The sequence below is a fragment of the Pinus tabuliformis genome, chromosome 3_2, assembly GCF_031772625.1.
Source record: "Pinus tabuliformis cultivar Carrire ecotype Pingquan chromosome 3_2, CPIR1, whole genome shotgun sequence".
Classification (NCBI taxonomy): Eukaryota; Viridiplantae; Streptophyta; class Pinopsida; order Pinales; family Pinaceae; genus Pinus; species Pinus tabuliformis.
Genome location: NC_142302.1, coordinates 1,256,501,196 through 1,256,513,886, shown reverse-complemented (window position 1 = coordinate 1,256,513,886; position 12,691 = coordinate 1,256,501,196). Strand labels below are relative to the sequence as shown.

Genomic DNA, 12,691 nt, shown 5'->3' with positions numbered 1-12,691 from the left:
TGTGGAAAGAGTCAAACAAGGATAACATAAAGCTCAAATCTTACAAGCATTTATTAAGCAAGAAAAAGGCTGATTTCATGGTTTCAAGGAGGGAAGAACTAATCTTCCTTGGGAAAAATAATCCCAAATTATTTTGGAAGGAGCTCCAACCGAAAAAGATACAAATTGGAAATAATATTACAGCTTCTAAATGGTTTGACTATGCAAGACAACTCTATGAGTAGGTTCCCAAGGTTGACCCTCCCCCCTTGGTCAACACTGATACTAAACTCTTCATGGTACAAGAGGTAGAGACGAGTATCAAGAAGTTGGGTGTTGGAAAAGCAAAAGACTTAGCTGAACTCCAAGCAGAATATCTAAAGTGGGACTCAAAGATTTTTGCACCTCACATTACAAAAAGCTTCAACAACATCATACAACAAGGGCTCCCCACAGATTGGACAATTAGTTTGGCAATACCTCTTTTCAAGAGCGGCGACATCAATAATCCCTCCAATTATAGGACCATCATGATAAACCCTTTGTTTGCAAAGCTATTTGGAAGCATGCTAGAAAACAAAATTAGCAAGTGGGCAAGAAGAAAGAGATAAGCGTGCTAAAGGGCAAGCAGGTTTTATACCTAAGCATTCCACAATTGATCATTACATAGCTTTAAGGCACATCATTGAAAAAGTTTGGGAGAAGAAGGAAGAAGTCTTTTGTTGCTTTGTTGATTTCAGAAAAGCGTTTGACTCGATTCCTAGGGATAAACTTTGGCAAAGAATGGAGGAACTTGGGGTTCCTAAACATTTGAGAGCAGCTGTGCATAGGCTGTATGAAGAGGTGAAAGTCAAAATTAGAACTTCAGCAGGCATTTATAAAAGTTTTAGAAGCAATATCGGGGTCAAGCAAGGTTGCCCACTGTCTCCTACCCTTTTTGGTTTATATATCGACAAGCTTGAGGAGTGGTTAAATTCGCAAGGGGGTGATGGTATCTATTTGTGCAAGTCTGTTATAAGGCTTCTTTTGTATGCAGATGACCTTATTCTGATTGCTAAATCGGCTCTTGGTTTGCAAGAGCACTTACTATCCCTTAAGCATTTTTGTAGAAGTGTGGGGATGCAAGTCAATATCAGTAAAATGAAAGTAGTGGTCTTCTCTAAGAAAAGAAAACATAACCAACATACGTTCTACTTTGAAGGCAACATTCTGGAAGAAGTTCCGGATTACAAATACCTCGGAATTGACTTCAACAAAAGTCTAAGCTGGAATGGTTGTAGAAAGAAAATAACTTTGGGGGGTTGGAAAGCATTTTATGCTTTTCAAAATAGGTGTAGAGAGGCAGAGTTATGGGACTGAAAGACCACTCAAACTCTTTTTGGGCTTCTAGTGATTCTATATGGTTGTGAACTGTGGGCTAGCAATACTTCCGACATGCAGTGGAGACAAATTGAGAAAATTCAGAAGCGTTTGATTACAAACAAATTTAAGATTAAAGGTGCAGTTCCTTATAATATCTTGTTAAGTGAAACAGGCACTGCTCCTATTGAAGCAATTGCTATGGTGCGAGTCATAAGGTATTTTAAAAAAATTGAGCAAATGGAAGAGGGTAGATGGCCTAAGGTTGTCTTTAATGATAGATTGTGCAAGAGCAAAAAAACTTGGATGCAACAAAATAACAAATGGTTTAGTAAATGGGATATTTGCTTGAACGCGTGTCCCATAAACAACAAAGAGATAAAAGCTTTTGTTATGGAAAAGTTCCACAAACGTACTTGAGAGAAGGAGCTAGGAAGAAAGAAAAATTACTATATTGTAGTGTTTAATCCCACTCATAATCATCAACCAAAAGCATACATAGAGGCCAATATCTCTTGGAGAGCCAAAATTCTTATTGCTCAATTAAGAACTAATTCTCATCAACTCCGTTGTGAAACAGGGCGCTGGAAAAGGCCAAAGGAAGTGTGAGAGGAAAGGGTATGCATTTTTTGTTCTTCCGGAAAAGTGGAAACATAAAAACATTTCGTTGTAGAATGTGAGGCCTTCAAAGACAACAAAGAAAGTTATGCAGATACGTTGGCAGCTAGTTCTTGGGATAATCTATTTAACGAGAGATTTGTCGAGAAGATGGGAACATTTATTGTGAAGCTTCACAAAAAAAGACCGAATACATCAAGCATATGAAGAAGCAATCTGTCCCATAAACTATCTTTAGCCTTATAGACATTAAAATAATTTCTTTCGTTTTTATTTTAAATGGCCTATTAAAGAGGCCCGAAAAGAGCCAGTCTCATGTTTGCGAAGATATAGGGAAAGGTTGGAGGGATGCGACGCGCGGCATAGGACAAGACTAAAAATAGAGACAAGTGAACATGTCAAAGCTGAAGGCTGGAGAAAGAAGACCCTCGTTTGTTCCGTGATGGGCAAAGGAAAGCCAGTATATAATTTGTTTGAACGGATTCATTCCACTCCCCAAACGAAAGCGTAAACGACGGAGATTCGAAAGGTCGGGAAACGACTCCGTCGTTGTGGATTGATTCATAGGATCCAGCAGAATTATGGCTCCAGGATTGGACGTTCCTGTGAACGTGGCAAAACAGGCGGAATTACTGAAGCAAGATGGCAATACTTACTTCAAGAAAGATCGTCTATGTGCAGCCATCGAGGCTTATACACAGGTCTTTGCCCTTCTGCCTCTAATCTCACAATGAGAATTGCGAAGCTTTTATGTTATCATAAGCTAATTGCCCCACTATTTCTGCGCAGGCTATAACTCTATGCCCGAATGTTACCGTCTATTGGACTAACAGAGCTCTTTGCCACAGGAAACGCGAGTAAGATAGCTATTTATTGCAGTTGTGGTGATATTTTTACTTATTTAACAGTTTTTTTTATTGTTATCCGCTTCACTTGTCTCCGGCAGCGATTGGGAAAAGGTCGAATCTGATTGCAGGAAAGCTTTAGAGCTCGACGTCAATTCTGTCAAGGTCAGTATTAACGCTGTTTTGAACATGCCATCAAGGAGTAAATGACATTAAATGCTTTCAGCCCTTGAGATTGGCTTTGAAAATATGTAGATGGCGGATGTAGGAAACCCTAAATGGGCATCAAAGGGTTAGCAACAGTAAGCTATACATGGAATGCAGAGGATGTATATGAAGTACATTTAAAAAAATATATTGAAAAACATTTGCTACTGTCAAATATCATGGATATGGTTATAAATTAATGATTTACTTTCTACGCAGACAATCCCAAAAAATGAGTTCTCAAATGTTTTTCATTTTTGTATGTTGTAGTCAATGCTGATCATTCCCATCTATCCGTTTACTCCCTTTTGATTTGCTTGCCTGTCCTTCTGGGACAAATTGGAGGACATATGGGAACATGTATTTAACTTATCCGCAATAGCCTTATGGAATTACATTTGGCTTTGTCCAAGAGGCTTGTTAATGCCTATAGAGTGCCATATTACATTGTTAATATGGATTTTTGCAACTTTTGGGTTGCATCAACCTTCCTGTCTATAGATTTCTATTTGTTTGTGCCCTAGATTCCAATTTGTTGGCATTGATGTTGTGATGCAGTGTTGATGGTTTACATTGATGTCAACCTAATAGCATGAGTTGTGGGTACCATGTGATGCAACATTGATATTGTGGTGCAGTGTTGATGGTTGGCATTGATGTCAACCCGATAGCATGAGTTGTTGGTACCATGTGATGCAGAGGTGGTTTGTGCATTGGTTGCAGACCTTAGTTCAGTGGTTGCAGATGATGGTGCAGGTATTTGGCTTGTATGTTGATGTCTTTGCGGGATGTGGAGATGCTACACCTAGCTGATTTTGATGGAGACTGCCAAGTCATGTTTATGGTACTTGGTGTGGATGTTTTTGAAGGCTTTTAGTGAGTGTCATGATGTTACAAAGTCATGGCCAAGGTTGTCTCAGTGTACCAAGTATCCTTTTGAAGCAGGGCTGCACAATTCTTTAGAGATTTCAGTTTTGGAATGTATATGCTGTTTTGGTGAAGGAAACTAGCATGCATATGCTAGTCTTGTGAAGGAAAAAATTGTATGCCACCTACAAGTGATTTTCCCCGCATTCTTCGCGCTTGTCAGCTATTTTTGGTTTTTCCGGCAGTGTTTTTTCGGGATTTTTAATGTTAAGGTCAGAAAAGGTTGAGGAATCTCTAAAAGATTATCAAAGTTGAAAATATCAAAAGGCTAGTGGAGTAAGTGACTTGATTTGGTCAAGATGCATATCTCAATCAAATATGAAGCATGTGAAAAGGATTTGGGTGAGCTCCATCATCTGAAAAATTTATTGATTTAACCATTTCCAAAAATTACAAATATGAGAAGAAAGGTTGCTCATTGGGTTGGTTCTCTTGTGTGAGAAAATTGTCATAGTGTTTTGGAGAGCCAGTGGTGAGGAGTGTGAGTTTGCTATAGTAGAGTGTGCATGGAGGGGTAGATTTTTTATTTGAGTTTATATATGCTGCTGATATGATTGTGATAGATTGGCTACAGTAGTGTTTCATGTTTTTATATGGCAATTATATATTGCATCATTGAGTTTATGCATCTAGTTTATTTGCAAAAAATGTATTGAGACTATATGAGTTGAGGATGATGTATGAAAGTGAGAGATGGCTATGATTTGAGTTTGATTCAATGATTGATGTTTTTGTTTTGATTATGTGCTATGAAGATATTGTTGTTGTGATGTTCATGTTGAGCAGCTCAAGGGTTCTAGTTTGAAAATGTATGAAAAGTGAACCACATAGAGAAGTGGGGTGGGTGCTCCGACAAAACAAGTATTGAGAACAAATTTCTTCATAAGTCCAATGGGTGTTGGGAAAGGCTTGTTGATCAGATGGGTGTCTGTAGAGTCATGAGATGGAGATCAAAGTTCCTTTCATATAGTTGTCATATTGTACTCTCTATGTAATGATTTGCTTGAGAGATAATAAAATATATTGAGTAGCACAACAACAACAAGGGTGGTTTTTGACCTGGAGGGGGTTTTCCACCAGATATCCTGTGTTCATATGTGGTGTGATGATTTGTGTCTCATTGTGCATTTTTATTTCACATGTTATGGCTCTTATGTGCCGATTGTAGTTGAAGCTGCATGTTCAAATATAGTGCTAATTTGTTAAGTAATGAATGGATTAATATATTGGAGAAATAAGTTTAAAATTGTGTAATTGTTATCACTACTAACACACCCCCCTCTCACTAGTGATCCTAGTTCCAACACAATTTTGTATAGATCATAGATTGTTAGTTATTTCAAAGTGTATATATATATATATATATATATATATATATATATATATATATATATATATATATAAGATCATGGAATCATTTAGCGACTGTTAACATACTATTGACTGTTACTTTCATCAACACGAAAAATTATGCAAACCTTCAACTAACATTGTCCATGTGATTCTATATGTCCTTTGATTGGGGTGGCCGCAACCCAAAAAATTATTAAAAATTAGAAAAGAGAAAAGAGCTCTAAGACAATTTTATCAATGTCCAACAAAATTAGGTCAATGGGTCTAAAGGAGTACATCCAGTGTAGATGCAAAGTAGGTCAATTAGACTAAAAGAGTACATCCAGTACGAAAGTGGCTCCTAAATAATATTGAAAACAGGGAAAGATGTTAATATTACCAATATTTATAGTTACACAATTATATACTATTTAGCAAATTAGCAGTCGTGACTCGTGACAACTAAAATTTGTATGACTTAAGCTATGGAGGACGAAAAACATTTACTCCTTAATTGCTCAACCTACTATCCCATTAGAAATATATTAGAAAACATTAGCATTCATAACCCTCTCCAAGTTAATCCCACCAATACCAATGCGAACTAGGAAGTTTCGTAATTGAAATATTCAACTGGAGAAACGAGATCCTAAAAACCTAGAATTCTTGTTCAAAATTTTGATTAAATTCATTTTTCAATCTCTATCTCAAAAATAGATCCTTGTTGATGTTTGTAGGTCATGCAGGTATTTTTGCATAGGCCTAAGTGTCTAGGCATGCAAAAGTCACCTAATACACCCTTAACCTTATAATTACTTTCATGTACTTTAGTGATTAAAGTAATTTCATTTTATAAGACAAAAGTGAGTTAATCTAATGAAATGAAAGGTTTTTTGCATTAATGAAATAGATGAATCTCAACCGTCGATCTCAAGTGAGGTGAAATCAAATCCCAATTGTCAATCACTTTGGAGATTAGGGTTGTGGATTCAGTCATAACTTGAGTTTATAAAAGCAAGAATAGGCTAAGAGAGAAGACACAAAAGACATCTTGAGCACGAGACACAATGAGAATGAGATCTCAGTGGTTGGATGGAGGACTTCCATTCAAGTATGTTGGGTCTGAGGAAGGTGCAAGGAGTAACAAGGGAGATCCATATGAGCCAGGACAGATTGAAAGATTGATTTAGGGCTTGATCAACTGGATAAGATCTAAGTTCATTGTTGTATATGTAACTTCCTCAATGGTTCATTTCCCTAGTAAGGGAGCTCCAGTAGTTTCTGAGTTATTTTAATGAAGAACTGTTGATTGGGCAGAATATTTGTGTGCTTATGTGATTGGGAATGGTTGATTTAATTTGCTTCTATTGAATATTTTTCTTTATGTTAAGATCCCAATCGTGCTTTTATTTAGTAAATTTGAGATAATATGCTAGGAAATAAGTTACATAAACATAAAATAGCAAATACCATATTATCTGTTTTATAATTATACATTTGTAAAACATATAGCAGGTAAGGACATGAAAAAATGGAAAAAGTGGCTCCGAGGTTCTGTGGAGGCCCTTGTGGCCTCACTCTCCTTGTCCACAAACATATTTTTCACATCGAGGACTAAAGTTTCTTTTCTTTTGCAAAATCAAGCTGGATTTTTGGGTATACTGTCTTTGCTTCACTGGTTTATCACTTTTGACTTTCCATTCTTGGGTTTTACTTTTTTATCTTCCCACTGGGCCTGGCATGGATGATCTTTGTTAACATGGAGTATTGGGGGGTCGATGAGGTGGTCTACTGATCTAGCCCCATTTCCTACCCCATCTTTGTATCTCAGTAGGAATGCACGTCACACCTTTCACTTTCCTCGACATGTCCTGAGGAACCTTCGCTCGTTAACATCCTTTTGCCTCTCTCTACGACAATTGTCCATATTTTGGCTTTCACCCTTTCCCCCTCGAAGCTCAGGTCTTCTTCCCTCCTCAACCAGCCTCATTACTCCTCTCTAGGCTCTGCTCCCCCTTTCGCTCCTGCCACATAGTCACATTGTAACCCTCCTTCTCCCCCTGTCTTCTCTGCCATCCTTGGTTTGTCTCCTACACAGGGTCCAAAAAGTGACTCGGGAAGGCGGAAAAAGAAATTTATTTAGCGTTGACAAGACTAGGTCAGTTTTTAGTGGGCAAAGATATCTCCCTTACCCAGGTTTTGGATTTCTTGAGTAGAACCCTAGTGTGGTGTTTTAGTGGAAGCCCCATAAAACTATTTGGACTAGGGAAATGGCTCGCTGAAAACTGGAAGGCCTCCCTTGGATACCTCCCAACCTTTCATCTTCTTGCTTAGGGGTGGTTGGTTATTATTTTTTGCTCGGTGGAAGATTGCAATATCATCATGGGGCGCCATTGGTCGTGGTGTAAAGCAGGACTCTCCCTCCATCCTTGGACTATCCACTTTGACCCTTTTAGAGAGCCAGTGAAATCATCCATTGTTTGGGCTATCTTGCTGGAGTTGCATCTTCCCCTTTGGAAAGATGACATTCTTGCGGCAATTGGAAACAAAATTGGTACCTTTATTGGTTTGGAACCTGCCTGGGACACAAAGGCCGATCGTAGGTGGCCATGGATACAGGTGGAAGTTTATTTAAAGGAAGGTCTCCTGCTAGAATTGGAAATCGATCTGGAAGGACACAGTTGGACTCAGAAGATTGATTATTGGAAACTCCCTTTCAGGTGTTTTTGCTGCAATGAAATAGGTCATCTTCAGGAATATTGGCAGTCTCGGGGCTCATATTCAACTGCTCCTTTGTGTAGAAAACACATTTCTAGATCAATGCTCTCCACTTCGGTAGGTCCCCCTCCTTCCAGGGTTGTTGCACAGGAAGTTTTGGTTGTTTCTACATCAGTTAGAAGCTCAACAAGTTTGACTCCCGAGGCATCAACTCCTCTAGGTATGTCCTCCTCTTTTCCCCCTTTGGTTCCCTCTCCCCCCAATTCCCTTTTCTCACCCTTCCCTGTCACTTTCTCCTCTGGTCTCTTCTGTTTCCCTCTCCCTTTCTCTTTTTTGGTCTCACTCCCTCCCTTCACCTCAATACTTGACTTGCCTGCTTCCCTCTCTTCCGACCCTACCCCTATATCTATTCCTCCCTTTCCTCCCCCACCCCTCAAATGGAGGAGAAAAGTACGTACGTTCTCCATTGCAGATCTAAACATTAGGGGTGTCGCCCTGTAGTAGAGGTCTTGCTTTTGACCCCTCAATACCTAACCAAGTTGGATGAAAATCAAATCAAAATCAAGAAAGTGAAGCAAGGTCCCATCTCTAGGGCCCTTAGAGCTGGAAGAGCCCCTTCTTCTATGACCAAATGATCACCCTCTCTTTTAACGCTAGAGGGTTGGGGGGTGCTTGAAACTACTAGCCATCAAATGAATGATTATCAGACATGAGCTATATGGCATTCTTATTCAGGAGACTATGTGTCAAAGTGATAAAGCAAAGACAATTCTAGCGAGTTTTAAGGAATTGGTCAATTTGCCACCTGGATGTCGACGGACATTCTGGTGGCCTCATCTCTGGATGGAGCCCTTATTGCTTAGGGATTTCCTCTTATGTTCTTCAGTATGCTATTCTTCTCAAGTTAAAATACAAGGATCTCAATTTTGATTTATTTGTTCTTAATTTATATGGGCCCTATGTTGATTGGACTACATATTGGGAGGTATTGGAATCTGAAGGCACCTTTGTGGACCCTTACACCATTGTGGGTGGTGACCTAAATTTCATGACCTCTTTGGGGGAAGTATGGGGTCCAAACGCAAGGCTGGATCCACAAAGTGACTTCTTTGGAAACTTTATCTCCAACCATGGCTTAATCGACATAGAGCTTGTTAATTTCATGTCGACTTGGAGCAATGGTTGTTTAGATGACAATGAAGTATCAAAAAGGCTCGACCATGTCCTCATCTTGGAGGGCCTTTGGAACACTTGCTACGCCTTCAAATCATTAGCTGAATTGGGGGGTCTCTTTGACCACAAGCCTATTCTTCTTTTTGTTAGTTCTATGGGCATCTCTCAATCCTACGCTTTCCGGTGCAATTCCTCTTGGTTCCAAGAGGAGGATTACCATTCTCTCATTAGATCAACTTGGAGGCACCTGCCCCCTAGGCAGGGTTTGACATATATGGCTCAATTTATGGAAAATATTCATACTATCAAGGAGACGTCTCGCACTTGGGCCAAGGCACACCAAACAAATTTGGACAAAGAGATATTGGAAGTGGAAAGGAAGCTTTTGTGGAGCTACAAAACTCATTTGACACAGAGCTGGTCCCCTTGGAGTCCCTTCTATAGTTGTGCTCACTCAAAGAAAGGAGACACTCTTTACTACTCCTAGAAGAGGAGCGTTGGTGTCTCAAAAGTTGTGCTATCTGGCTTGAATCCAGAGATAGCAGCATGAAATTCTTTCACTAATATGCCAAATATAGGAAGTAGAGGAATACAATCTGGGAGGTAAAAGCTGAAGATGGAGTCAACTTGCATATTTTGGAGGAGAAAGTAGAAGCAGGTGCTGGATATTTTCAATCGCTCTACCAAGCGCCCCTTGGTTGCCCAATTGAAAACATTCTTCAGGTGGTCTCCCTTTTCCCCTCCACTATCAATGAAGACTCGAATGCTCAATTGACTGAAGAAGTCAAGGATTTAGATATCTTTGCAGCTCTGAAATCTATGGAGAAATCTAAAAGCCCTGGCCCGGACAGATTCGCGGTCGAATTCTATTTGGGTTTTTATGATCTCTTAAAAGATGACCTGTTAATAGTTGTTAAAGTATCTAAGGATCATGGCAGAATCTTGGGCTCAATTAATGCCATCTTTCTATGCCTAATCTCAAAGACTCAGGAAGGCATTACTTTTGCTGATTATCGGCCTATTGCATGCTGCAGTGTTATATACAAGCTCATATACAAAATTATAGCTGGGAGGCTCAAGCCCATTCTGAGCTCGTACATTTCACAACAACAATTTGGTTTTCTTCAGAATCAGAACATATTGGACGTTGTGGCTGTAGCTCAAGAGGTTATGCTCCAAATCAAAATATAAAAAATAAGTGTGTTTCTCTTTTGGCTGGATCTTTCCAAAGCATTTGACCAGGTGGACTGGATGTTCATACAGCGTCTTCTCTTACAGATGGGTATGTTCCTTCCAGCAGTTAATTGGATAATGGGATGTATCAAATCCGTTTCCTTTGCAGCCCTTATCAATGGGGCTCCTAGATTTTTCAATGCTACCAGAGGGCTCCGCCAAGGATATCCCCTCTCTCCTTTATTATTTCTGCTTGTAGCTGAAGCTCTCAGCAAACTTATGGAATCACACAAGTATGCTGGTGACATTAAGGGCATTCTCTTCTCTGAAGCAATTCATGTCTCTCACCTACTCTTTGTTGATGATGTACTTATTTGCATACAAGGTACAAGAAGAAATATCTCTGCTTTGAAATTAATTTTGGACTCATCTTGTCAGTTAGCTGGTATGATCATCAATTCACAAAAGTCTGGCACTTTGGCTCTTGAAATTTTTTGTTATTCTGTTAAGTCACTGGAGGAGGGCCTCAAATATCTTGGCTTCTCCTTGGAACCCAACAAATATAGAAAAGTTGACTAGTCATGGCTCATAAAGAAGGTCGAAGCCAGAATTTCAGTCTGAACTCATTGTCTCCTTTCTCATGGAGGTCAACTCATCCTTTTGAAATTTGTCTTAGAAAGCATCCTGGTCTATTGGATTTCCATTGCTCTGGTTCCCAAGGGCATTCTTAACTGCATTCATAGACTAAGTTTCAGTTATTTAATGGACGGGTGCTAGAGACAAACTTGGTATTATACTGGTTAAATGGTCAAAGATTGTGTCTCCAAAGGAATTTGGGGGATGGGGCCTTAAAAACCTTTTCCTATTTTGCTAAAGCTCTAGCAGGCAGGAATATGTGGAGAATGCTGACTGGGGATTCTCTCTGGACGAAACTCACTTCGTGTAAATACTTCAAAAGCTTATCCACTTTTGAATGGATTTAGCTCCCTCATAAATCCTTAGCAGGCACAAATGTATGGAAGACTTTGGTGGCATCCTTCTTTTTGATTGGTAGGTGGATAATTTGGAAAATTGGCAATGGATCCCAAGTCCGAATAGGCAGGGTGTTATATAAAAAATTTAGTATTTTGTAAAACTATTAGTTAATTAGGGCATAGGGCATGATCAAAGATCATGCTGTTTCACCAAGAGGCTCGTAGGGCTGTATTTAAGCCTGAGCCTCTCACTTTGTAAATCATCCTACATTCATTATATATATATATATTATGATACATTGTTGAGTTATTCTACTTCATTTGGTATTAGAGCCGGTGGTATCCAGTGTTGTCGTTCCCCTTGCCGCAAATAGCCGATTCCTTTTCTGGTTTCAGACGCTGCTTTCACCTCTTCACCATACCACGACGCTGTCACCTCTTCATCCACTTCATTTGGTATTAGAGCTGGTGGTATCCAGTGTTGTCGTTCCCCTTGCCGCAAATAGCCGATTCCTTTTCTAGTTTCAGACGTTGCTTTCACCTCTTCACCGTACCACGATGCTGTCACTTCTTCACCCACGCAGCTGTAACCATTCCGCTGTTCATCTCTGCTTGTCTGTGTTCATTACGTCCGACCCGCTTATTGTCATTCCTTGTCTTCTCTCCACTGTTTCACGTTGCCATCGACTAAACCTCATTTCACCTTCGATTTCTGCCTGGAAACTCTGTCGTCCTTCGTTTTCCCTCCCTGCCGCTATCTCTGCCACCATCCTTCCTCCAGTCTCTGCACCGCCCAAACCTCAATCCCCGCATCCAAGTGTCTCTGTTGACCGATTGCTGCCATTAACCCTCTATTCGACTTCCAATCTCATTCGAATTTCACTCCATTAGCGATTAACCTTTATAAAAGTATTATATTATTATTATAAAGTATAGTAATAATATAATTATAATTTATATAATTAAGTTATATATTATATAATTATAATTTAATTATAAAATTAAGTTATATAATATATAATATATAATTTAATTAAATAAAATTTGAAAAAAAATTTATTATTTAAAATATATATATCTATATATATATATATGTGTGTGTGTAACATTGGATAAGTATACCCCACCTCAGACTCGCTCAATGGCTTCATCAATAATGATGGCCGATTTCAATAAAAGACTAGTAGACCTTGAGACTAAGGTGACCGGGCAGGGCGATAAAATCGAAGAGCTCCAAAACACAACAAAGGAAATAAAGAGTCAGCTTGAGGAAAACAAGAATGACTTTAAAAAGGATTAGGCAGACTTTTCAGTTAAGGTGGATCAAGCTATGGTGATGTTGGGTTGTATTTTTACTAGCCTAAAAATTACATCCGATCAAATACC

The 12,691-nt window shown here is 39.2% G+C and overlaps 1 protein-coding gene across 1 annotated transcript in view; it reads left to right on the top strand.

The window, feature by feature from the left end:
- Positions 1-2,298: 2,298 nt before the first annotated feature.
- The window catches only part of CHIP (carboxyl terminus of HSC70-interacting protein), a 113,107-nt gene continuing 102,714 nt past the window's right edge, over positions 2,299-12,691 (top strand). Inside the window, exons 1-3 of the mRNA XM_089417891.1 lie at positions 2,299-2,657; positions 2,746-2,813; positions 2,903-2,966. Of these exons, the coding sequence (XP_089274017.1) occupies positions 2,538-2,657; positions 2,746-2,813; positions 2,903-2,966 (252 nt within the window). The 5' untranslated portion in view covers positions 2,299-2,537. The remainder of the gene's footprint in view (positions 2,658-2,745; positions 2,814-2,902; positions 2,967-12,691) is intronic.